This window comes from Hyaena hyaena, unplaced genomic scaffold, assembly GCF_003009895.1.
Source record: "Hyaena hyaena isolate Hyena2069 unplaced genomic scaffold, ASM300989v1 scaffold_791, whole genome shotgun sequence".
NCBI classification, from domain to species: Eukaryota; Metazoa; Chordata; class Mammalia; order Carnivora; family Hyaenidae; genus Hyaena; species Hyaena hyaena.
In genome coordinates this window covers 371,860-398,255 of record NW_024081423.1, presented here as the reverse complement: position 1 = coordinate 398,255, position 26,396 = coordinate 371,860, and the positions used below count along the sequence as shown (strand labels likewise).

At 43.6% G+C, this 26,396-nt stretch overlaps 1 protein-coding gene across 5 annotated transcripts; it reads right to left on the bottom strand.

The window, feature by feature from the left end:
• On the bottom strand, positions 1-23,833 carry MAP3K8 (mitogen-activated protein kinase kinase kinase 8). Of its 5 annotated transcripts, none has more exons than XM_039219124.1 (9): positions 23,666-23,833; positions 21,173-21,391; positions 19,169-19,527; positions 12,450-12,617; positions 9,664-9,925; positions 7,960-8,066; positions 3,190-3,342; positions 2,311-2,557; positions 1-1,128 (listed from the first exon to the last, which is right to left on the bottom strand). In XM_039219124.1, exons 3-9 carry the CDS (start codon positions 19,502-19,504, stop codon positions 998-1,000), a joined length of 1,404 nt encoding a protein of 467 aa, XP_039075055.1. In that variant the 5' UTR covers positions 19,505-19,527; positions 21,173-21,391; positions 23,666-23,833; the 3' UTR covers positions 1-997. The 5 variants fall into 5 exon arrangements, with proteins under 5 accessions (XP_039075055.1, XP_039075054.1, XP_039075058.1 ...); XM_039219123.1 differs by lacking the exon at positions 23,666-23,833 and adding an exon at positions 23,218-23,366; XM_039219127.1 differs by lacking the exon at positions 21,173-21,391.
• Between the last annotated feature and the right edge of the window lie 2,563 nt (positions 23,834-26,396).

The window sequence follows — 26,396 nt, the reverse complement described above, 5'->3', positions numbered from 1 at the left end:
TTAAGGCAAATACTGAGTTTATTCAGTTGATTTGGCCAATCAAACTGGATAAAAGTGCCGGTTTCATTTGCATGATGTAAAAACATACTTTAGATAGGAATACTCGCATAGTTACAATGTTAAAAATATGTGTATATGTAAGAAAGAGTCATGAAAGCATTTGATATAAAACATACACAGTATGCTATTTTAATATACAAATGCTTACAACAAAGTGGTCAGAAGAGTTACAAAAGTAGCGTCATTAAGAATTTAGAAAAGTTTCCATTTTCCTGAAAGGTCATGTTCTCATCCTTTGGGATGTACAGAAATTATGTGGTTTAACACAGTTTTATCCACATTTAAAACCTCACGTTTTAAATGTTTTAAGCATAGCATATACAGTACAAAATGTTTCCATAGGAACATAACAGAACCTGTCACTAGTGGCTGCTGTCAGATGGCTCCTAAGTAATGAGCCATTTTTAAGACACTAGTTCAGCTTATTGCTAGAATATTCAAGTTGTTCTATTCACCCAAAATATAATGACTTTAATTTATACTAGAATCTACCTACAAGGCTTGAGGAGTTATAATATACACCCATATATACAAAACAACTATTCTGAGTTAAATGAAGTTCCCAAAGTTAAATCAGAACCAAGAATAGTAATTTCAGGCTAACACATTATCCTTGTGGTCAGTATTTTGTAAATTGTGAACAAAGTGCACAGTGAATGTGATCAGTCACTAGAAAGGATCCTTCCATGAACCCTCTGTCCCCTCCGAGTCACACCACCTGAGAAATGAGAACCTTTAGACTTGGTGGCCAGCAGGGCAGCTTCACACATCAAACCCACGGGAGCCATGTGGAGACCCATTCACGAGTCATGGGAGCCCACATCACCAGCTAACAAATGGCACAGTTGACTATCCAGAGCCCCAGTGTAGACATAGCAGAACCAGCTTTCCAGACCACTGCTGAGTCTTAATTATTTAGAGCAAATGAGAGCATCCATCAGCCATATTCTAGTGTGGGCGGACCCCGTACAAGGTTGAAATAGCCAGCCAGGGCCCCAAGGTCTATGTAGAGGGAACGCTGTCTCTTCAGCATCTCCGATTCCTCAGTGCTTGCTGTGCATGAAGAATCTGAAAAGGAAAACATTGAAAAAATAAATAAATAAATGATCAGGTGACATGTTCAATAATAAATACCTGTTCCCTTGGGCGGTGGGGTGTGTGGAGGGGAAATCTTTGGCCCTAATGGAATAAGCATTCAAGCTATGGTTTTATTAAAAAGCTACAGAGGTGCCTGGGTGGCTCAGTTGGTTGAGCATCTGACTTTGGCTCAGGTCATGATCTTATGGTTTTTGAGTTCGAGCCCCGCATAGGGCTCTGCACTGACAGCTCAGAGCCTGGAGCCTGCTTTGGATTCTGTCTCCCTGTCTCTCTGCCCTTCTCCAGCTCGCACTTTGTCTCTCTCCCTCTCTCTCAAAAATAAACATTAAAAACTTTTTTAATAAAATAAATAAGATAAAAAGCTACATACATAGAGTTGAACATTATGGGCTAATTTCTATAATATAACATAGACAAAAGGGTTCAAAAAAGAGTCACTGATGACAAGAAATTAGCTAAAAATTCTGGCATATTTTCTAATGCCCCAGATGGTTCTCTTTAAATATAGTAAAGTCAGACAAGAAGACAATGAAATGCAAATAAACATTCCAGGCTTGACATCTGGGTTTGGACCTAAATGGATTAAGAATGCCACAGATTTTAATAATAAAAATAGAAACGTTCTCGGTGCATATTCAATGTTCTTGGAATGTGTGCTGACTTTCCTAAGTGGGAAAGACTCAGAGCTGGCAAGGAGACTTTAAGCGGAGGAAGACAAACATGCAAGTTGACTTCAAACTCAATATTTTATCTTGATGCTTCCAACCAAGGACTGGTGTGGCTTTACCGTACCTGAATTAAATAGAACCCTATTCAGAACCAACAGCAAAACTGCCAAGCTTGATCTGTTTTTAAAGGCAAATGATACTCCCTGTTGCAAAAAACCAAGCCAGGGGCAGTTCTCAAGAACTGTTACTACCTACGTTTGTACTGAAACATGCCATGATTTGCCGGTCAATTAGCCAATTTTTTTGGTAATGCTTTTGCTAAATTTCTTGCTTAAATTTCTCAAACGACTTATGGTGCTTGAGAGGTCACTCCAGTTTTTTTTTCAAGTGCTTTCGTGAACTACATCACAAGTCTGATGCAGACAGAGAAAGAAGGGAAGCAGGGGGGCAGAGGGTGGGATCACGCACAAGACGGTGTCCATACCAGCAATGTTTTCTGGAAGTTCCAACTCCTTCCTACTCAGCAGCCTCTTCCGCTCAAAGAGGGCGGAGTCCAGACTCTGACAGCGTGGCTGATCCTCTCTGGGGGGGTTCAGGGCATCGTGTTTTAATAGGTCTGCTGCCCGTGGGCGGTGATTGGGGTTCCTCTCCAAGGCGGCCTCTATCAGCTCCCTCATGCCCGGACTGCAATCATCTGCAATATCTTCCAGCGGGGGCGCCTGCTTGTGGATCTGGCAACAAACCAGCTCTCTTAGCACCAGCGTACGAAAATATACCCTCAACAGAAAAAGTGTTCTAGGCATTCTAGTTAACAAGACCTGGAGAGTCATTCTGCCTCCTACTACACACTCCCTGGCAAACACAGTCTTATCCTTAACCAAGTTAATTTCTTAAGAACCCCGAATTAAACACATCCTGTGAGTTAATGATGTTCAAGGATCACCGTGCCCTAACAGGGAAGTATCTGCTCTCTCTCTCTCTCGATGGTAAAATCGAAGTTGTATGGTTCACTATGTGCCAGAATGGCCTGGTGATTAATTACATCTCTTTTTTGAAAGTGTTCAAAGAACATACACAACTTCTTTGGCTCAGATATTTATGCCAGTTAGATGCTACTAAGTGGCACTGTAGGATACACATACACAAGAACAGCATATAATTGATGCTCAGTGCACATTTTAGTAAACTCTCACTATAAGAGCAATGCCTTCTTTACAGGAATGGGACTTTCCTCCACATGGGAAAATGTTCAGTTCTGTCTCATGGGTCACCAGTTCACAGCTTCCCCCTCAGGTGTGTTTCTACCTCCCGTGAGCAGGTAGAACTCTCCTTCACCCTCAGTCTTGGCTGACCCTCTACTTACTATGTACAGGTAGGAGGGATAGGCGGAGCGAGGATAGCGCTTCACCCAGGGCGGGGTGCCCGTCTGCATGTGGATGAGCGTGGCCCCCAGGCTGTAGATGTCTGCTTTGGTTGAATGGCCTCTGCATAGGATCACCTCTGGGCTCATATAAATCTAAAAAAGAAGCAGAAAACATCAGTCTGACTGCCCCCATTGGTCTGGGTGTCCATTTCCCTAAGTCAGTTCTGGAAGCTGGTTCTCCAACTTTACCATATTTATCGCACGCTTCAGCCCTTCAGAAGAGCATGTCACTGCTGTGTTCCCTGTAGCTAGGGAGAGTGACACAGACACACTCTGGGAGCCAGCAATATGTCCTGAGATGTCCCTGCAGCCTACTGAAGAGCACTGTTTTTCTGCATACTGAACACGAGGCAGCCAAGGACCCACCTGGGACACCACTCGCCAAGGTTCTGGAAGGCATCAACCAAGATTTAATTTTTCTTTTAAAACACCAACTCCTTGCATATCTAAATGGACACTACAAATCCACTTCTTCACTCCATGTTTGTCATTAAACTGCCAAACTTCTAATGATCTGCAGTAATGAAAGGTGGCAGGAATCCCTGGGGTATTAACACCAATCACACGGGAGAGAAGAACTTAAAACAATATGTGATGTTGTAAAAGTGGTCCTGTCATTAATATGTACTACTACTTCTTTTTTTTTTTAATATTTATTTATTTTTTAGAGAGAGAGAGAGAGAAAGACTGACACACAGAATCGGAAGCAGGCTCCAGGTTCTGAGCTGTCAGCACAGAGCCCGATGTAGGGCTCGAACCCACAAATGGAGAGATCATGATCTGAGCCAAAGTCAGGCGCTTAACCAACTAAGCCACCCAGGTGCCCCTACATCAACTACTTCTTATTTCTACCTACCATGTAGCTGGTAACTAAATACTAAAGTCATGACATTTTATCATTGTATAAGTTCTATTCGGTTTCATGTTGGAAAAACAGGGCTATTTTCAGAAATAGTTTTTCTAAGAACTGTTTACTTCTAACCTTAAAAAAGAAAGAGCAAATACTGGTAGCCAATGATCCCTATTTATGGCTGGTAGAGACATATAGTAGTTAATATCTTAACTGTCCATACTTAGCGTTAAGAAATTTTTATGCTGGGGCATAAATTTTTATGCTGGGGTGGCTCAGTCAGTTAAGCATCTGACTTCAGCTCAGGTCATGATCTCACAGTTTGTGAGTTCGAGCCCCACATCAGGCTCTGTGCTGACAGCTCAGAGCCTGCTCAAAAATAAACATTAAAAAAAGCAAATTTTTATGCTGTCCATCATTTGAATATGGAAAAAGGGCTAAGTGTTCCTGGAATATATTTCAGAGTCAATAAGTAAAACAACTGACTTACAAAAACTGGGGAAATTTCCCAGTTTCCCCATCCTAACCATATTGAACAGTATCCCTACAACACACTTCCTGGCAGGCTTTTCTTCCCTTGCTCATTCTGTCTGTCTGTCTCACCAAACAGGCTGCATGGAGCTCCTTGTCCTCAAACATTTCCTAAAGTGAAGGCAGAGCCTTTGCACAGCAACAGACTTTCCTACTAAGTATCACAAAGGGAAACAATACATGCAGCATGCAGCAGGAAGGATCAGCTGTTGATAGGAGACTCTCATCTCCTGCCTGCTGGCTTGCTCTCCTTTTATATGTATATACATAAACATATATACTTTTTAATTTTTTTTATTTATTTTTGAGAGAGATAGAGACAGCATGAGCAGGGGAGGGTCAGAGAGAGAGGGAGACACAGACTCCAAAGCAGGCTCCAGGCTCCAAGCTGTCAGCACACAGCCCGACGTGGGGCTCAAACCCACGAACTGTGAGATCATGACCTGAGCTGAAGCCGAATGCTCAACCGACTGACCCACCCAGGCACCCCTAGCCTGCTCTCCTAAGCAAAGATCAGGCCAAGTATGTTCTGTCGGCGTGGGCAACGTCAACTCTGGAGGCTGTCGGTGGTGACTGCACATTTGGGGATGCAGCATCCTGTCCACCTGGTGACCCGGCTGCTGCCTGTCCCGGGTAGGTCCCCCAGAGTTCCTTGGCTCAGAGCTCCTGCTTTCTCAAGTTCGACAAGAGCCAGAGTGCCAGGGCACGGCGTTTGAGAACACTTCAAGCTGGCTGACTACAAGCATGAAACAGGCCTGGGGGGGATCCACGGAAGGCTCTCGGAGACCTGCACTCCCTCAGGCCTGGGCACTAGAGCAAGGGAACCTGTAGGCTGGAGGTCAAGGCTTCACCTCTCAATGTATTAGAAACAGAAAGAGGCTCTGTGTGTGTGTGTGTGTGTGTGTGTGTGTGTGTGTGTGTGATGATTAACACATTAATTGCTATAAAGTAAGACTAAACACAGACTCGGGAAGAAATAAGAACTTTTAAAAAAGAATCTCAACTATAAAAGTACTTCTAATTAACTATTTACATTCATTATTTATTCTGTCTCTCTACCATGTAATTACAAAACAATAGATTGACTATATGCCAGATTAGCCCTGTCCTGAATATGAATGCTGGGAGAGAGATCAAACACAGGTGACCAGTGTTTGCCCTCCTGAGTTACATAGCAGGGATCAGAAATCATCTCTGGCTATGCAGTAGCCAAGTGATCAAGTCCCTTTTTAAAAAAAAAAATTTTTAATGTTTGAGAGAGAGAGAGAGAGAGAGAGAGAGAGAGAGAGACTGAGCATGAGTGGGGGAGGGGCAGGGAGACAGGGAGACACAGAATCCAAAGTGCAGACCCCAGGCTCTGAGCTGTTAGCACAGAGCCCAACATGAGGCTCAAACCCACAAACCATGAGATCATGACCTGAACTAAAGTCAGGACGTTTAATCAACTGAGGCCCCCAGGCGTCCCGCAAGTGATCAAGTTCTAATGAAAAGTGCCTCTGCTCAGTTGACTTTGACGAACGACATCTTATTGGTTCTTTAAAGATGAAGAGTCTTGCTAAAAGCTTTTAATGGTGACTTTACCACCTTGCTCATTATCAAATTTTGATTTGTGAGTACCATGCAGAGACAGTAAATGCAGGATGATTTGAAGAAAGTGGGTAACTCTCGACATCAAATTCAGTTGAGCACTTTGTAAAAAGCAATTTACATTTGCTGAAAATAACTCAATCCAAATACTTTTTAGGAGTAAACGCTATGCCATTATCTCACGTCCAAGCACACAATCTCTGTCTGCTGGAGAATCCCAAAGAAGACATATCTTTCTGTAGCCATTGCAAAATGTTCAATATGATCACACTGCCGGGAAGAGAAAGGTATTTTCTATCTATAATACCATAAATAGTTTGTTTCTCAAACTGGCTCCAGGAAAAAGGGTAGAATGTCACGTATCTGAACTTCTGACTAATGCCAAAATATGCTGAAACACTTCCCAAAAAAAATATGTCGTAAGCATGAAGTCTTAATTAGATTTTGTGCTCTGGTGAAGTGTTCTTAAGATCTGGAGACTAAAATGTTCTTTTAAAGAAGTTTACAGTTTTCTTTTCTAAATATTAATCTCCTCAAGGACAACTGATCTAGGATCCTTTCTCAAGTATTTTCCAGAATAACGTAAGTAATATCAGCAATTTTTCTGCTGCCCAGGAGAGTCTTTGCTTTGAGAGAGTCAAGGAAAAGCTCACACAATCTTGGTTTAAGATGAAGACTGTTTGCTTTGTTTTACACTGCATTTGCTGGGGACACTTTCAGCAGGGAGAGGGCCTCGGCTGGGAGGCTCTGATAGTTAAGCACCCTACAGTGGTGGACATGAACCAGGGAGGTAGCTTCCATACCCATTCACCTTCCCATTTGCATCCAACCCCATGCCCATCATAACCTCCTATGAGCTAAACTGTTGCTTTTCGAAGAATCCGGGTAAATTTAAAATAGGTTCTTTCACCAAAGAGTGGGGGCTGCTGAAATACCCCCAAAGGCATGGTAACCTGTTGGTCTTGTCCAGTGCTCCATCCCTGATACCCACACAGCCTGACACATTCCGATGCTCAATAGACACTTGCTACGTGAATCAATATTCAGCCTAATCATGTGTATATTAAATTAAATATATTCTCTGAAAGCGCATGCATGCATCTCATTTACATTCAGAAAAGGTTTTGGTTTGGTTTTGGTTTTGCTTCACCAATGACTTAAATATTATAGCTAGTTTATATCTTCAACTACAATTTATTTGTGCTATAATAAATTTGAGATTTATTACAGGTTCTCTAGAATTAAAGGTAAACCTAAGATGTGGTTGGTCCTCAATATATGTTATTAATAACCATGACAATTATGGGTATACATGAACCAAAACAATAATACGAGTTATACTAAGAATATATATTAGTTATAGTAAAAAGTGACTATATTTAAGCTCTGAAAAAAGACTGGTTTAAGTACCAGATCTCTCGCTGAGTAACTTTGGGCACTTAATTTTAACCCCTTGAAGCACATTCCCTTACTGTAAAATGGAAATCCTAATAGTGTTTGTCGTCGAGAACAATATTTACCAATAATAGGGTTGATATAAGGATTAAATAATATAATTCATTTAAAATGCTAAAATTGGTGCTTGGCACAGAGCAAGTGTTCACTAAATATGCTCCAATGATAATCCTATTTGATGCAATGGTTTTCCTCCCCTTTTCAGTCCTTTCTGCAAGAACAGTCTAGAACATTTTTAATTTTTGCTCTTAAAAAGACATCGACCATTCCCAGAGGAATAAAATTACCTCTGTTCCACGGAGGTCCTTAGGAAAATAGATATCTTCAGTCATTTGAACACTTAGGCCAAAATCCACCAAAACGGCTTTTGTGGACATGAAAACAATGTTGCTAGCTATAAAAAAAAGATTTTTTTTTAGTATCAAGTTGTCTATATACCCATAAATACAATAAAAACACCATCCAAAACAGTGAGTCCCAAATTAGGATAGACCAAAACGTACACCCTACCAAGATGGTTGTATTATATTCACAAGAGGAGGATAAATCTGGGTGAGAATTTAAGTGAAAATCACTTCAGATACGGCAAGAAAGCAGTCAGTGTGGGTGTAATGGTTGCACACACTAATAATGCTCAACATGGCCAAGTCAGGGAAACAATTTAAGGGTATATGACAGATGCGTAGATAAAGAAAATATGATATGTGTGTATATGCATATATAATAGAATGCTACTCGGCCATAAAAAAGAATGAAATCCTGTCCTTTACAACATGGATGAAATAAATCAGACAGAGAAAGATGAAAACTGTATGAATCTCACTAGTATGTGCAACATAAGACAACTAAACTCATAGAAACAGAGAACAGATGTTGATGGCCAGAGGCTTGGGGAAATGGGTGAAGGTGGTCGAAGCGGACACTTGCAGTGATCAGATGAACAAGTTTTAGGGGACATAATATACACCGTGGGGACTATAGTTAATAATACTGTATTACATATTTAAAAGTTGCTGAGAAAGTCAATTAAAAATGTATTCTATTTTATTTTTTTAGAGAGAGAGACAGAGTGCAAGTCGGGGAGGGGCAGAGAGAGAGGGAGTGACGAATGTGAAACAGGCTTCAGGCTCTGAGCTGTCAGCACAGTCTGATGCAGGCTTGAACCCACAAACTGCAAGATCATGACCTGAGCCAGTTGGACGCTTAACTGACAGAGCCACCCAGGCGCCCTGAAAGAGTCAATTTTAAAAGTTCTCACCACACACACACACAATTACAACTCTGTGAGATCCTGGATGTGTTAACTAACCTCATTGTGGTAATCATTTTGCAATATATACATACATCAAATCATTACATCACATACCTTAAACTTACACAATGTTATATGTCAATTAGATCTCAATAAGGCTGGAAAAATATAACAATGCTTATGAGCTTGGCTTTCAAACTCTAAGATATAAGCATATTATTATGCCACTTTCCTAAAATGAAAACGTAAAATACACATTTTTTTTAAAGTAAAAGTTTCATTCGTGCGATTTAGCATCAAATATTTAGGGTTTATAGTGGGTCTTTGTGGTATTTCCCACCATCTCTTACCCCTATAAATCAATCAGTGAAGGCCTGTTTAATGAACTATTAGCAAAATAGTGTTCAAAATTAAAAGGCTATTTGTTTCCCAAGAATGATTCGACTCTGTGTGTGTCTTAAAGTAAATTACTGTTTTTGAAAGCCTTATTAACAAGGGTATAGCCAGGACGTGTGACTATAATCCTCCACAACTGGATAATCCTCCTTATGATTTTGAAAGCTTTAGTGACCCCGTTTGATTCTAAAACATGTTTCAGGAAGGGAGGATGGTGAAAAGTGCTCCAGGGCATAGGTCCTCCCCTCCACCAAGGATTTTCACGTTAAAGACAGGAGTCCATTTGCCTCCTATCTAACCCATCTCTCTGAGCCAAAAAGGTCCATATCCAAAGATAACTCACGTTTAATATCATGATGAATCACTTTCTTTGAGTGGAGAAAATCGAGTCCCTTGAGAACATGCTTTGTCACCCAAATAATTTCAAATTCTCTCATTGGTCCACAGCTCTCCAGTTTCTCTAGGACCGACCCTCCCTCGCCTGCCTCCATGAAGAGGTGCACGGTTTCGCCCCATAGCACTGCACCATATAACTCGGCGATGTTCTCATGTCGGAAGCAAGCCTGGATTTCCACATCGGATGGCTTAAATTGATCTACTGGGATCTAGAACAGAGAAAGACCAGGAAGATACTAAACAACCCAGGATAGTGAAAAACTATAAATAATACAGGTCAACCCAGAAACCAGAAGGCAAACAAATGCAACCAAGGATATCTCAAGGATCTGCATGAAATTATACTGCCCGGTTCAAATAATGTTGACATCAAACCCGCTTTTACACTGTGTCAGCTCTAGGTAAGTAATTCACAATAAGAAAATAACAAAATAGAAAGTATTATTTTCATTTAAAATGTAGTAATCCAATGAAAGAATTATTGATGGTTGAATCAAAAGAGAGATAATTTCCCATTCATTTTACATATACTTTCCCTGGCACCTAGATTTTAGGCTATCATATCAATATTTCAATTCTCATGAAATAATAGAATGTCTTCGGATCCACAACTCAGGCTCTAATAATGCCTTTAAAATAAGCACTGGCCAGCTATTCTATGGAAAATCAAAAGTCACTAATAAAGAAAGCAGTAGATCTTTCAGTGCAGATAGATATGGAATGTCTCCAAAATACCGTGTTAGACGAAGAAAGCAAGATGCAAACATATATTATGCTCCTAGTTGTAAAAAACTTTTAAGCTATATACACACATGTCTGCAGACATTTTCTGGAAAGACACAGAGGAACTCATTAACAGCAATTGCCTCAAGGAAAAGGATCTCATTCTTCAATCTACATTCTTTTGAATCTGCTAGGGGTTGTTAATCATTCTATATATTTTTAAGAAAAAAAATACAGCTTAAAAATTAAATGTAAGTACTCTGAGGAAAACAAAGATATTTTCTCATGCCTTTTCTGATGAAACTGTAGAACAGGACACTTTGGCTCTAAGCTCTTTCTAAAATGTCCCCAGATTCTTTTAAGAGAACTGAGACACGTCTCCTCTAAACACAAGCTTCAAATGGCTTGCGATAATACCTCCTTTTTTTCCTTTGATAACAGATCCTCTAGCAAATCTCTATGAAGGAATAAACGAGGCCAATATTTTGGTGATCTTTTAATTCCAATAAGACAGACTAAGGCCAAATTCAGCAAATCAAAAGTGATTTCAATTTACTGCACTTCTAAAAACATTTTGAAGTAAAACAGACATACAAAAACGAGTAAAACTGGGTTATGTATCAAATTCAGTGACTTTTCAACTGAACACACCCATGTAACCACCACCTAGACCAAGAAACAAAACTCTAGCAGCACACCAGGAATCCCTTTTCTTCTACCAGCCACTGCCTCCCAAGGGTACCCACTATCCTGACTTCCAAAAGCACGGACCTATTTAGCCTATTTTGGGACTTTATAGAAGTGGAATCTCATAGAGCAGATCCTACTTGGGTGTCTGGCTGTTTTGGCTTAACGTGTGTTTGTGAGACTCATCTACATTATTACAGTTGCAAATCATGTGTTCTCTTCACTGTACAAGCATCCCATTGTATAAACAGACCACACTGCAGCATCTAGAAACTTTCCAGTTTGGGACTATTACAAATAGTGCTCTGATGAACACTCTAACTCTAGTACACAGCTTTTGGTGACCATGTGTACATGCCTATGGGGTGTGTACCTATAGGAGCAGAATTGCTGGGTCATGGGGTGTGTACATGCCCAGCTTAGGCAGATACATGTCCAAGGCAGGGGTACCTCAGCAAAAACTGTTTAATAAGAAGAGATGGGGTCTTTACAATAATTGGCCTATTTAAATTCTGCCCTTTATTTTTTATTTTAATATTTCAGTATTTATTTTTAAGAGAGAGACAGAGACAGAACATTGGTGGGAGGGGCAGAATGAGAGGGAGACAGAATCTGAAGCAGGCTCCAGGCTCTGAGCTGTCAGCACAGAGCCCAATGCAGGGCTCGAACTGATGAACTATGAGATCATGACCTGACACCAAGTCAGACGCTTAAGCGACTGAGCCACCCAAGTGCTCCTAAATTCAGCCCTTTAATCTTCGGTCTTGAGAAGCCTCACAGTTTGCCCAGCTTCTGCCTCCCTGCCTGGCACCTTCCCCAGTGGGTGAGATTAAAGAAGCAGCACACGGATTTGCTCCTGGGGGATAGCTCCCCTCCACCCTACCACAAGAGGGATGATGAAATCCAAGCCGGGTACACAAGCCAGCAGCATTTTCTTTTTTATCAAGGCAAACTGGACTAAAACCAACTATGTGCACTGAAGCAGATTTTGAGGCCTGAAAAGCCACAGGGTAGCAAGCAAATCCAAAAAAAAAAAGAAGAAGAAAAAAGGGGGGAGGGGAGAAAAAGAAAGAAAAAAGAAAAGGAAAAAAGGAAGAGAAAGAGAAAGACAAAGAAAAAAGAAAAAGAGAAAGAGAAGGAAGAAGGAAAAAGGAAAAAGGAGAAGAAGAAGAAAAAGGGAAAGGGAAAGAAAAAGAAAAAGGTGCTTTTGGACAGGGCACCCTCACCTGAAATCCAGTCAAATAGTAACAACTTTTGACTAATGCAAACAAGAACCACAATGCCAAACATATGGTGCAGGATGTCTGGTTATAAAGTACATACCAATTTACATGCCATTCTTTTCTTAGTCTTTATATCTTGTGCTAAGTATACTTTTCCAAACGCCCCCCGAGGTATGAAATCAGAGCCAATGTTCCTATAAGTCAGCTTCCAAGGGATGAGGAGAACATCCGAGTCTATTTGATAGCGTCCATTTTGGGGAGTGATTACCTACAATAACAAAAAAAGGTGGGAGGGGGAGAATTTCAGCAAACTCCTTTTCTAAGACACACCCTTCAGAAACTGGTTACTTTAGACGGCATTCCTACACGCAGTGTTCGAAATTAACGTCACTGTTGTGTAATCCTAACAGTGTACACAGACTATATTTAGAACTTCAACATAGACAGAGAAAGCATGTAACAGAAACACGGCCCTGGTCGGACCTGATCGTATTACCACCTACTGGTGAGTAATTAATTGTCAAACAAAACCTTAAAAATTACTTATCGAAGGGAGCATGACTACAGTGACCAAAAGGCTGAAAATAAAGATTGCATAAATATAAATTGTGCCTGCAAGTTGACTTGCTTCCAATTAAAATGTGCTAACCTGTTAGTCCACATAGCGATTACTCACACATGATGCATACAGAGAGAGCGTGGAAATAAACTGGTGATCGTGGAGGATTCTGGAAAATAATGTGGTATGCCAGCACTATGAGTTGACAGTGCTGCATAAAGTAAGGGCAGAATTATCCCTCATCTACTAGCCCATTGACTATTTACTGAGTACATAGTATGTACCAGGCACTGAGTACATAGTATGTACCAGGCACTGTGTACTACAAGAGCATGTGCTGTGTCAAGACTCAACAAACTGGACAATTAAGGAATTGTCTGTATTTTACTGCATATCAAGGATATCTCAATTGTAAAAGAGCAGCAAATGAAAAGGAGAAATAATTATAATTATAATGAAAACAAATTACTAAAAATAGTCCATGGGAGTTATGATCTGGAGCACATGCCTACGATAGGTTTAAAATATTCCTTCAAGGGATAAATGGTCTCAAAACTACAAATTTTGCTCCAATGCAATTAGCAATATTATGACTTCAGTTTACAAATTCAGGAACTATGAAACTGTCAAAGCGACATCAAGTTATTTCAAGTGCAGAAGAGGCCAAAGGGGAACGTGGACCACATGGGAAAAGAATGAACACCTGATTCATCTGCAGATGTCTGGGCCCATCTCAAGGCCACGGCCACGGGAATAGTTCTAATAATCCCAGGGTTATTCATTCCGTCTCCATTACCGCCTATCTTAGCTGTACCCGCCCCCCACCCCCAACAGATGCGTGTGCTATTAGTCAGGGAGCAAAGCAGAGGACAGCTCCAATACTAAGAAATGTGAAGTCACTAAATTTAAAATGAAATATTTCCTGAGCACTCCCCTGAGCCAGTTCCTGCACGAAGTCCCAGCAGGAAATCGAATACCTACTACAGCCCATGGTCTTGCCTCGTTTGAAATATGACCTCCTTTCAAGAAGCATCTCACCTCAAATTACTGGAGGCCTCTTTTTACAGCACGCGATAAATCTAGTCCCTTCCGCATTTAGACAGAACCATACCCATGGCACTCAACTGTTTGTGCTTATTCCCTCTTTCTTGTTATTAAATACTTACGTATCCCGTTTCACCTAGACTCCAGTTATCCACTAAAGGGTTTAATTCACCTTTGTATAAGTTCTACTTTTGTCCAACTAACTTTTTTATAACCCAATCTGATCCAAGGGATGAAGAAGAATAATAGCAGCTATATGTTGGGTGCTAATTAAAAAAATTTTTTTTAATGTTTATTTTTGAGAGAGAGAGAGACAGAGTGCGAGCAGGAGAGGGGCAGAGAGGGAGACACAGAATCTGAAACAGGCTCCAGGCTCCGAACTGTTAGCGCAGAGCCTGATGAGGGGCTCACTGACCGCAAGATCATGACCTGAACCAAAGTTGGATTCTTAACCAACTGAGCAACCCAGGTGCCCCTGCTAGATGTTAATTATAAGCCAGACACTGCTCAGGCCTCATCAAAGGCTCACAACGATCCTGTGACGTAAGTACTATCTTTATCTCCATTTTACAGATGAGGAAACGGGTTTTAAGAGGTTAAGTAGCTCAGTGGGCAATGAGAGAGTCAGAATTCAAACTCAGGTCTGTCTGACCCCAGAGCCTCAGCTCTTGTGTGCCTTGTATCTGCCAGAAGACTGAAATTAAAGCTAACCCATGATCAAACGATGGTTATTAAAAGCCTGCGCTCACAAGTCAGTGAGCACCTTAGCCTTCGCCCCTTTAGATGGAATACCGTGAGTTCCTCCTGCCCCATTTAACAATCTCTCACATTCTGGGGACTCTCCTCCGAGGGCGAGTTCTCCCTTGATGATAAACCCTGAAATATACAGTGTGATACGCAGACGTCAACCAGCCTGTAGCTCTGCAAAGTCCCTGGTTCTTCCCCTTGCCCTAGACTTTCCCTATTTGGGTTTGTAATGTTTTTTGTTCCCTTCTTCTTCTTTTAGGGTCCCTACCAGATCATCTTACGGACCTCCATGCTGTTGTTCACCACTTGCCAGTTCAGCTTACCAAAGCCACCATTACGTGCTGACACAAAGCATGCTTTGGATTTCCTTCTCCAGACCAGTGATGCTCAACAACACTGCGCCCAGCAGCAGGCCTTGAGAAAAATTCTTAAGATATTTTAAGAAGAATAAACTCCATAAGGAGCCTGTATTTATGGCTGCTACAAAACAAATACAACCTGGGGCGCCTGGGTGGTTCAGTCGGTTAAGCATCCTACTTCAGCTCAGGGCATGATGTCACCGCTAGTGGGCTCAAGCCCCGCGTTGGGCTCCGTGCTGACAGCTCAGAGCCTGGAGCCCGCTTCAGATTCTGTGTCTCCCTCGCTCTCTGTCCCTCCCCTACTTGCAGTCTATCTCTCTCTCTGAAAAATGAATAAATGTTTTAAAAAAATTTTAAACAAATACAACCTTAGAAGAGGCATATTATCTAGAACATAGGCAAAGCTGGCTCTTTACTACTCTGCAGGTCTCACAACAAACAGACTGCCACATTCAAGTTCTGGGCTAGAAGATAGGCACTAACCCAGGTTTGAGTTCAGTAGGTGCTGCCCAGATGACAACAACAGTTAATGATCCAGTAAGTGACAAGTAGCAGACACAAGGAGAAGTGTTTGGAACAGAGAAGAGAAGATGTGGGGAACATGAAAGTTTTAAAAAACTGGAAAGACTATTGTAAGGAAGGGGAGTAACTGTTGTGGACGACTACCATAATGGCTGGCATCCTTTCAACACTCACAATACGTAAACAGTGCATCCGTGATTTGTCTCACACAACACCCCCAAAGAGTAAGTGCTATCATGCTGCCCATTTTACAGATGAGTAAACAGAGCCACGGAAGGGTGTAATGACTAGCCCCAAATCACACAACTAAATCCATCTCAGACCTGAAATACATACCCAGGCACTTTCATTCATGGGCCTGTATCCTCACATGACTGAACATATCTACGTTTTATGGCCAAAAAGTAGGACTAAGGCTAAGGGGACTCAGAGATGGATTTTAGTTCTACAGAAGGAAGGGGCTTTCCTACAGTCAGAATTGGCTAAATATGAAATGTAACGCCCTAGTATGTGATCAACTCATCGTCACAGGAGATTTGGCACAGACCAAAATGTTCCAACAATTATTGGATATGATAATCAGGGTGATTCAAGTATCAGACAAAGGGCTTGGCTCAAGTATCTTTAAGGTTTTTATCAGGCCTGAGAAGCCAGGACTCTATGACTAACCCCTGAGGAGCAGCATTCCCATATCTCACACCCACATCTATGAGCGAGCCCTTTGGGCCCTTCAGTGCCCCTATAATCACCCATGAGCTCAGCGTTTGCAACCCATGTTCGGTTATTCATTTCCCACTCAGGTTATGAATTGGTCTGGAGTGTAAATAACTCACAGCACTCTCATACAAAGCAATGCCCAGGTTAGTCTACTGAAGTTTCTTCCCCAAGTCCTGCTGCATGTTAGTGGAATCTTTGCTAAGTATTAGTTTTAGAAAAATAGCACACACTCACATACAACTGCAGACCAACATTTTACATGCCTATGCTGTAATATTTTTGCAATTCCTGATCCTCTGCCCCGTCTAATTAACTCCACCGGCTTTCTGGATGTTGGCTGCCAGAAACACACCATGTCTCTATGCCTCTGGGCTTTTGTATAGGCTATTCTCTTCATCTAGAACCCTCTGCCCTCTCAGTCCCCTTTATCCGGCCGACTCCAACTCAAAAGCTTAAGCATCAATTCCTTTTAGAAGCCTGTCTGACATAGTTTCTTCCCCACCCCCACCCTCATGGCTATGTATGGTGTCCTGTCTGAGCAGCCCCAGAGCAATCAATGTGTAGTTGAAGTGGGAAGTAGCACACTGCATTATAATTGCCTGTTTACTTGTCTCCCACATTCACCAGGCAGCAAGCTACCTGACAGCACAGACTCTTCCATACTGGATCTATAACACCTGGAAAAGTATCTGAAACACTGTAGACATGTGACCTTATGTCTAGCGAATGAATGGATGAATAGTTGAAAGCACTGGATCCATATGTAGATGCACTTTATAGATTAATGTTACTTTGGAACCTGTCTGTTAGATAATTAGCTTTTGTTTTTTCAAGGAGAGAGACAGACAGCAGCCAATGACGCCCAAAATGCAAAAGTCTTGATACGGTATTGGGAGGAGGGTCACACGAAGACAAAGGTCTTGAACACGGGAGGCTCCAAGGAGAACACCATATGAGGATGAATGGGAGTCAAAAGCCAACTGTGCTTCCTTTATCATCTCGTCTCCAACTGCTAAAGACCAAGTCATGACTCCTATGCCATTATTTATAAAGCACAGACCTGGCATAGGTTACTAGCAATCATGGGATGCATCTGATTCTGAAGCTTAGTTACAGAAAAGTCAACCACAGCCCCGAGAGCCATCGACCACTGGGCTGACTTGCCCGGTGAGGCATGGTCTACATTCCTGTCGATTTTAAAGTTCTTCTGTTATTCTACACCAGTTTTAAATCTTCTTGCTTTATATTCTTGGTCATTTTCAAATTTAAAAGACTTTTTAAAGCTTGAAGATCCCTGCTTTTATCATATGTCCTATTCTTAAATTTTCTCCTGAATAATATTTGTTCATTTATAGAGCACAGTCTCCATGGCATGGACTGACAACATATAACTCTTAGCCTTTGCTGATAAAATTGCCACTTCCTTTTAATGTCTTTGTTTCTCTCCTTTTCTGCATTGGCTTTTTTTTTTTTCCACTCCAAAACCTTCCAGAAGCTATTTCTTTGTATTCCTGAATTCCTTTCTGTATACTCCCAATAAAGTTCTATGGTCTGTCTCTCATCAATCTGATGGACCACGGGAAATGAACCTAAGTCTCTACATATTTATAAGCAACACTATTTTCTTTATTCTGCATGTGTTCCTTTAAAATACCCATTTTAACATATACACATATTTAAAAATATATGTAAACAAGTATTTCCCATTGTAGATAGATACTTTTTAACCAGAGTTTTCCAGCTATATTTTAGTTAAGAAACGTAGTGCCCTTAGTTCAATATTAATTCCATGTACAAGTAGAAATAATATTCTCAAGGTAAAGTACTTAGTCAACTATTACACACAATGGTACATCCAGACCAAAGCAAGTCACACAAGGATGCAAAATGTAATCTTGCTCCAAACTGAGCTAGGGCTGAACAGAACAGTTTCTAACAAAACAGTTGACTACATAGCTGACCTAAATTACTGCGCTGTTTTTTCAATTGAATGTAGTAAGCCAAAACAAAAACAAAAACCAAAAACCAAAGGAAGAAAAACCCAACAACAAAATAATGAAGTGCTTTGTTTAGACTCTAATATTCAACATTGACCTTCCCCCTACAGTAGACACTTTGCCACATAGATGCACCAAAGGAAAAGGAGTCACTTTCATCAATATACACATTTTGTCAGTTATCACCTACTCCTTTGTAAATTGTTCTTTTCAAAAAATTTAGTGACTTTTATCCGGCACCTATACTCACCTCTGACCCACTAAGACACCCAGAATCCCAGACACACCCAAACATATCATCTAATCAACTACTGTGACAAAGTACTGTCACAATATTTTGGATTATTTGCATACCTGGTATTACTAAGGAGGTATTTCATTTGTCATTTGTACTTTGCCAATTAAAGTGAGTTAATCTGGGAACAGCTATTTATTGCCTGCAAACTACATTTCTGCAAGAACTGGAGTTAACCAGTATTAATACTGGGACATTCCAAGATGTGAGAGGAGCAAAAAATTCAGCTTTCAAGAACATTAATTAAAGTATTCATTCCCCCTCTCAGCTGAGGGATTCTCTTGAAGTCTTTTTCTTCTGTCTAACTGGTGAGTGAGCTTGCTAATGAACTGTGAAGTTCAAATACATTCTTAATTACCTATTTGTACAACTGACTACGGAAAAGAGTCTTTAAATGGAACTTTTAATGAAGACCTGTTTTGCATCTTTAACACGGAAGTGATTCTTACAGATACCACATTTTTAAAAGTCGCACCTGGCAGCCAGTCTAAACCAAGTTTAAAGGGCCCCCTGCATTAAGTAAAGCTGCAGTCGTAAAGCTGAGCTCACAGCACTCAGCTGATCAGGAGAAAAACATACCATATTTAATAAAATCCCAGATTCCTGTGGTCGGTGTCTGTAAAAACGCTTTGCCGTGTTGGATATGTGGTTTGCAAACGCAAGCAAGTCTTCCACAGTCCCATATCTGACCGAGGACAACCAAGGCCCATCCTGGTCACTGAGCAGTAGAGAATCTGAGCGCTCCTCGTTTTGATTACTGTCTTGACACATGGTCATTAGGCTGGGCTCATAAACTGCTGGCTCTTCACTCGTGTAAAGATTTTCCATAATGTCTATGACATCGGACACGTTCAAGTGTTTAATTAACAAATCGATCTCTTCTTTATTGTCACTCCCGGTGCTCATGTACTCCATCACTGTTAGGCTTTTTAGAGAGTCTGCAAAAGAAAACACAAATGCTTAGTGACTGTATTTGTATTTGCATCTAAGATCAATGGAAAACTGACATAAAAAGATTGGAAACAGGCTTCCATGTGGCTGTTTATGAAATGAGGGCTCTGTGTCAACAGGGTAAACTCAAGTGGACAGTGAAGAAAGGGACCTTAGATAACCTTTAGTCCCGCTGTTCACTTTACAGAGGGGAAACCTGAGATCCAGAGAGCTTACTCCTTACTCACTCACTCACTGGACTGGTGGCATCAGCTACGGCCGCTGAAAACGAACTTTCACCAAATACAAAAGGCTCCTGGCCCTTGACAAGAGGCCAACCCTCCCTGCACAGATCTCCGTGGCTTCCCAGCCTTGGGTGACTTTAAAGAAAAAGAACAGTTTTATCAAATTCAAGAGCTAACATGGCAAATAAAATTCAGGCCTTGGAGCCAAAAACATGTAAAGTGGATTCTAATGTAAGCAAATTGAGGACGATAGGTTAAGTTTCAGGAATAATTCTGATGCAAATGAGTTAAACAGCTTCTTTAGACTGGAGACCACAAGCTTCAAATCCTCCTACCAGCCGGAGTGTGAGAAAGGGAAACATTTCTTTTGGCCTGTGAATCAGCTGTCTCCTCTTGAGATCAGAATTCCTTAATAGTACAAAGCATGTATCTAAACGTCCCAAGAAAATTAATCTAATAATCTAACCTAATCTAGAGCTCACCCTCTAGAAGTTGTGGTGTTACATAGAGTCCTGGAAAGCCGAATCTATCCCAAGCAAGATGTGGGTAAGGCCAGCTAACTATTCTAGCCAATACCGTATTTCAGTTCTTATATGCAAATTGGGTGCCATAATTTGCATGTAAGATTTGCATATAATATAATTCCTACAGGCAAATCAGGATCCATAATGAGAAAGAGAAGGTAAATCAAAGGTAAAAAATGAGACTGTTCCCTGTGATTTTAGAAGAACTCCATGCCAGAGGATTAAAGGTAAAAGGATTTACTTGAGACATCTAAGAGAATTCAGAGGCATGATGTCTACTTGAACTACTGTGCTCCTGAAAGCACAGCCTCTCTGAAAGATGTTTCTGGTTCTTTTTTTTTTAAATATTTTTAAAATTTATTTATTTTGAGAGAGAGAAAGAGAGAGAGGAAGAGAGCACAAGTAGGGAAGGAGCAGAAAGAATAGGAGTAAGAGAGAATACCAAGAAGGCTCCTCACTGTCGGCGCAGAGCCAGATGCAGGGCTTGAACCCATGAACTATGAGATCATGACCTGAGCCAAAATCAAGACACGACTGACTGAGCCACCCAGGTGCTCCCATCTAACTAGAGCTCAAGCACAAAGCTCCAGAAAATGTTCTACCTCAGAGCCCACCTGCAACACAGGAACCTACCCTTGGCCTCTGAGTGAATTTCATCTGAGAAAAGAACCAGGCAATCTAGTGTCGCTATTCACTTACTCCACAGCCATTTTCCAATGCACAGGATGTGTCAGCGGAAAGCAATCACGCACCCTGCAGTCTGATACTCCATGCAGACTCAGACTGCTTGGGATGGACTCCCAGGGCCTCCTTCACTGCCTCACGACCTTGGGCAAGCACCTCTACTTCCCCTGTCTGTAAAACGGAAGAGTAACAGCACCTACCTCATAGGGCGGTTGTGCGGTTTAAAGTTCAGGTGTGTAAGGTGTCTGGTGCATGGTTAATAAGCTCTGTCATCTGTAGTTGCTGGTCGTGCATACAAGAGAGAAGTACTGAGTCAGATTCCGGGCTTTGCAGGTACTGCCTAGGCCTTTCTTATCTGCAAATGGGATGTGGCTACCTATCCCCAGGGCTTCTTCACAGCGAGGTTTTAATGGCTGTATCTAGAACAAGAGACAAAAAAAGGCAGAAACCTCTGAAATGCTTTGATAGCTGTTATCACCACAGTTACATCAAGAGATCTCCTCTCAGAGATCTCCCTATGTCTTTGAGGGAGACTGTGATTCAGGCTCTTAGAGTCTTGAGTTATGAAAGGAATTTCTTAGGTTAATGGAGGAACATTCTACTTTAATTTCATTGGGCCATTCAGTTGCAGTTTCTGCCTGTAGAATTTACTGAGAAAAGGAAGTTAAAGCAAAACCAGCCTGACCAAGGACCCGGCTGGCTTGAAAGTTCCAAGGCTCCTGGACTTAGCAAATGGCTGACTGGAGAGAAAATAAAGTTCCCAGTTGCAACGTGACTCAGGGAAGAAAGAAAAAAAAAGTCCACATGGTTTACAAGTCAGTCAGCTGATTCAGGGAGGAAAGACAGGTTTTGATTTTTAAACTGTGCAGAGAGTCAAGCATTTATATGTGAAGCCTAAGAGGTTGGAGCGCACTCAGAGGGAAGGAAGAGAGGAGGATCAGAGAAGAGAGAGGAGAAGAGGAGGGTAGGGGAGGCAGAAGAGACTGAGGCCAGGCATAATTCCTTGGTAACACAGCCTCCTCTCATGCAAACAGGGCACCCCAGCAACCCTGAGGGCCAGGCCGCCTGCTAAAGGCTCCGCAGTTTTAGGCCTTAATTAAGCAGACAACACGCTAATGATTTCTGAGTCCTATAGATCAGTACCCGTCTAGAAAAACCGTGGCTTGTGAAGGTCTTCTACTTTACCCATAAAGGCTCTTCCCCACCCAGGTTACAATAAAAATCCTCATTACACCCCCACTTGTCAACTGAATGGACAAATATAACAATCTTAGACATGGAGAAATGGGCAGATGGAGCCAAAAGTATCTGCTTTATTTCAGAAATCAGCAATAAAACCAAGAGGAAATCCTATCCTAAGCATTAACGTTACCCTCTTGGCTGCTTCTATTTATTAACATAAACAAAAGTTGAGAAATCCAAAGCAAGTGTGAATGAAAAACGACTAAGATTATAGGCATACGCCTCTGCCTAACTAAGGATAATTACACCTTGTGTTACTTCCCATTTAAAAGATTTTTCTGCCATTTTTCTGTACATTGCCCAGGACCCACCTCTTACTATATCTTTCTTCTCCAAAAGCCCCAGAAATACACATTCTAGCTGCACAGGAGGACAGCCTCTCTGGTTCAAAACCTCTGGATACCTCAACTATCCAATTTGCCTTATTAAAAAAGTCCTTAAGGGCCATCTGCCGAAAGTAAGGCATATAAACTTCAGTCAGTCAGAGAGTTGGGGGTGTCTGCGGGGTTCAGATTATAGTCCACTTGGAAAATACGTGAGACTCAGGCTACAGATGCCTAATGCAACCGTAGTAGTGTTTCTTTCCCTGTTTTTATTAGGAGCCCTTCTTTATTCTGTGCCAAAATGTCTTCCCAAAAGTGAAATAGGCGTTTCTTTTAAAGACACCGCCTGGCCTTCCTTGTCAACTTTTGGGACAATCCCTCTGCACGTCGTTCTTCTTTCTAAGCGTCGTTCTCCGCCCAGACACAGGAGAATTTCAGAGCCCTGATATCGCATTAGCAGCGGGAAACATCCGTGATGTAACCTTTTTTTTTTTTTTGCCCCTAGCATGCTCTTAGACCAAAAGCCCAGCATTCATGTTCTGCTATCACGACCCTTTAGTCGCAGAATAGTGTCCGGGTTACAAAAGCATGAAATTAAGTTCCAGCGATTCAAAAAGTTGTCAGCTCCGCCAGCCACCACCCAGTCTCGCCTCCAATTCTTCAAAGCCCGGGAAGCCTACCAGGACTTGTACATGACAAAAGCCCCCACGATTTGGGCGGGCGGCTGCCGGGTCTCCAGCCTCCGAGGAACACTCGCCGGGGTCGGCGAGGAGAGTGCAGCAGGCCGGGCGGCGCACGCGGCGGGAGGCGCGGTGACAGCGGGTGTCGGCGTCCCCGCGCACTGCCGGGACCGACCCCGCTCTCGCGCTAGGGATCCGGGAAGGAGGAGGAAGGGGGAGGAGTCGGAGTCTGCACCCCGTGAGACCCTTGCGCAAGGTGCTTTCCAGCGGTGCTGGCTGCAGCCGCGACGCGCGCGAACCGCGGAAGCGCAGCAGCGCGGGCGGCGGGCGCGCCCCCACCTCCCAGAGCCCCGCAGTTTGCCCCTCCGCTTCGGGGTGCGAGCCGTCGGGGCACCCAGGAGGGCCGCGACCACAAGGACCCCCCAGAAGCCCCCGAACGCAGGGTTACCTGTTGGGCGGAGCGCTGCAGCTGCGGCCCGGACGGCTCGGCGCGCCGCCGGTGGCCGGCCCTCCGGAGTCGGGCGCGCGGGGTCAGCGAGGTCCGGCGGCAGCAGATGCAGGAGCCAGGGCGACGGGCCCCAGAGCGTGGCGCGTCGTCCGGATCCGGGCGCACCACTGAGCGCGGCGCCGCCAGCCCAGGCCGCCCTCGTCGGTCCCTGACTCACGGCGTCTGAGCCGGCCGAGGGGCGGCGCAGCGGACGCCAGCCGCCGCCTCCCCGCCTTTTCCATTTCCCCTTTCACTCCGTAAACAGAAAGAGGCTGCAACGTTGCGGGGAAGCCGGAGCCCCCGCTCTGGGAAATTCCGTCCCCCCCCCCCACGTTTGTCCTCGGGGCGCCCGGGCGGAGCGGAAGGCGGGACGAGGGAGGAGCGGAGCGCCGCTCTGGGAGGGGCGCTGGCGGAGCGCTGGAGTCGGGACTTGGTACGCCACCTGGGGAGCTGCCCCCCCCCACCCCCCCGAGGACTGTAACCTCGGCTCCCGGCTGTGGCCTGGGACACCTACGGATTTTCCCTCGGGGCTGGGGACCCGACCACAGGTTGCGTAAGGTGCCCCGCGACCGTGTCACTGCATCCTTTCCTAGTCCTGGACAGAAGATCGTATTTCCTAGCGTGCTCGCGCCGTCTGCGCTACCCCGGAGCCCCAGGGGTAGCGGCCCTTCCCTGCGCCCACTCCCACGTTTCGGGAGGACAGAGGCGAGGTGACCTTCTGGACTTTTTTTTTCTCTCTCTCAGAACCGGGTCCGTTCGGGGCGCCCGGGTGGCTTAGTCGGTTAAGCGTCCGACTTCGGCTCAGGTCCTGATCTCGCGGTTCGTGGGTTCGAGCCCCGCGTCGGGCTCTGTGCTGACTGCCAGCTCAGAGCCTGGAGCCTGTTTCAGAGTCTGTCACTCCCTCTCTCTCTGACCTTCCCCTGCTCATGCTGTCTCTCTCTCTCTCCTAGAAATAAATAAATAAAACATTAAAAAAAAAAAAAAACCGGGTCCGTTCACCCGATTGCGGGTAGCGCTGCATGCCTGGCTAGGTTTCGGTTCATGTCCACATATACTGAGTGCCGTGATCCGTAGTCGGCACCCAAGGCCTCCGGTTTAAAGGTTTGGGAGAGGTTGCCGCAAGGCGGGTGAGAACCTGGCGCTGGAGCCCCTGGAGAGCGGCCTGTGTACTCCGCCAGCGAAACCTGGTCTTGTTCCCTGCACTCCTGGAACTGGTTATTTGGTGGCACCTTCCCATTAGGAAATGTACCTGTACTGATCTCCCCTCCTAACCCCGGCTGCAAGTCTGGGGTTTTCTGTACAGCTTGGAAAGATCAAAGGTTGTTTATAGTATTCTTCCTTCTTGAGTGGAAAGCGTGTCCTCCAGGTGAAGCAGGAAGCGAGTTTTAGGGAAAATCGCGCCTCTGTCCACGAAATCCACTCTGCCGGACTTCCCCAATACCTGGGTAGCAACTCACCACCCCCCCGCCCCTCAATACTTCTCTGGTATCAAGCACCTGCTATACGCCAGATATTTCGCAAGACAGCCCAGGGAAAGAGAGGGAATGTTAGGTGGACTTTCTCTCGGTCTTACCGACCTGGACGTCGAGGGTCCCGGGCATAGCCCAGATTCAAACGCCCCTCGACTCTGAGTCCACGCCCGGTCCTCTCCAGTACCCAACACTCATTCGACCCCCACGGTTTCAAAACTGCATCCGACCCGCTCTAGAGCTTCCCACGTTTCTTCTGTGGAAAATGAGTTACTGTTCCGGTCCAAAGAAGTCGTGTGAAAGTTGCTGATAGACCTAGGCCAGCTTAAGTGGGAAGCACGCTCCTCGTTGAAGGTCCTTAACTCCTAACAGTCTCTTTGTGCTTCCGGTCAGGCAGGGACGAGGCTGATAAAGTGATTGACAAGTAGCTGAGCCCATCAGTAAAAATGAGCCCAGCTAGCAAATCAAACGGGCCAGATGGATTGACTGACTCGTCACTAACCCCCCTACCCCCATTATTTTAGCGACTGCAGGTCTGTGACATGAATGATGCAGGATGTGTGTGAACCTCTGGAACTTTCCAGGTGGTCCCTAGCAGCGAAGGGGGTCCGTAGCGCCGGAAGGAGAAGCCCTTCTGGGCGATTGGGCTTTTCTGCTTTTGGAGGGAGGGACCAGCTTCCCTGCTGTGACTCGGGAGAGACAACGTGTGCAGAAACCGAAGTATAAACTGCTCTAGCTTTTTCTCTGGGAACGGTTCGCGCGATTATTATCTCCAATAGTAACGTGAGAGATGTCTCTCCCTCCTCTGTTGTCTTTGAGCAATAAGGGATGATCTTTATAAGCATTTTAAAAATAGAAACATGGAACCACTCCCGCTTCCACCCCCCCCTTGAATGAGCTCATTAAAACCACACCTCATCTTCTGGGAACTAAGTATTAGCCTTACTTCCTACAAAGAGGTCTCCCAAAGACAGCTAGTGAGCCGTGAAATGGCTGCTCCAGCAGGGTTCTGATTGGCTGTTAATGCCTTATAGTAAATTTCGTCTGGTGGGGTGAATTGAGAGGAAGTTTTCCATAAAAACGTCTTTTTTTTTTTTTTTTAAAGTCTAACAAAGATTGGATCTGGTGTCCTGGAAGAGACTGAAGAAAGAGAGCAATGAAAGAAAAAGTTTGCAGAATCCTTGCATTTTACTTGGTCAGGACTTTGTTACACAAGCTTGCAA

What these genes read in the sequence shown, in the direction of transcription:
- MAP3K8 (XM_039219124.1), bottom strand. Translation starts at nt 19,504, where the DNA reads ATGGAGTACATGAGCACCGGGAGTGACAATAAAGAAGAGATCGATTTG. An exon ending in GATTCATCATGATATTAAAC is followed by an intron (nt 8,067 to 9,663) that starts GTGAGTTATCTT and finishes TTTTTTTTATAG; the next exon opens with CTAGCAACATTGTTTTCATG. An exon ending in AGGACCTCCGTGGAACAGAG is followed by an intron (nt 3,343 to 7,959) that starts GTAATTTTATTC and finishes CTTCTTTTTTAG; the next exon opens with ATTTATATGAGCCCAGAGGT.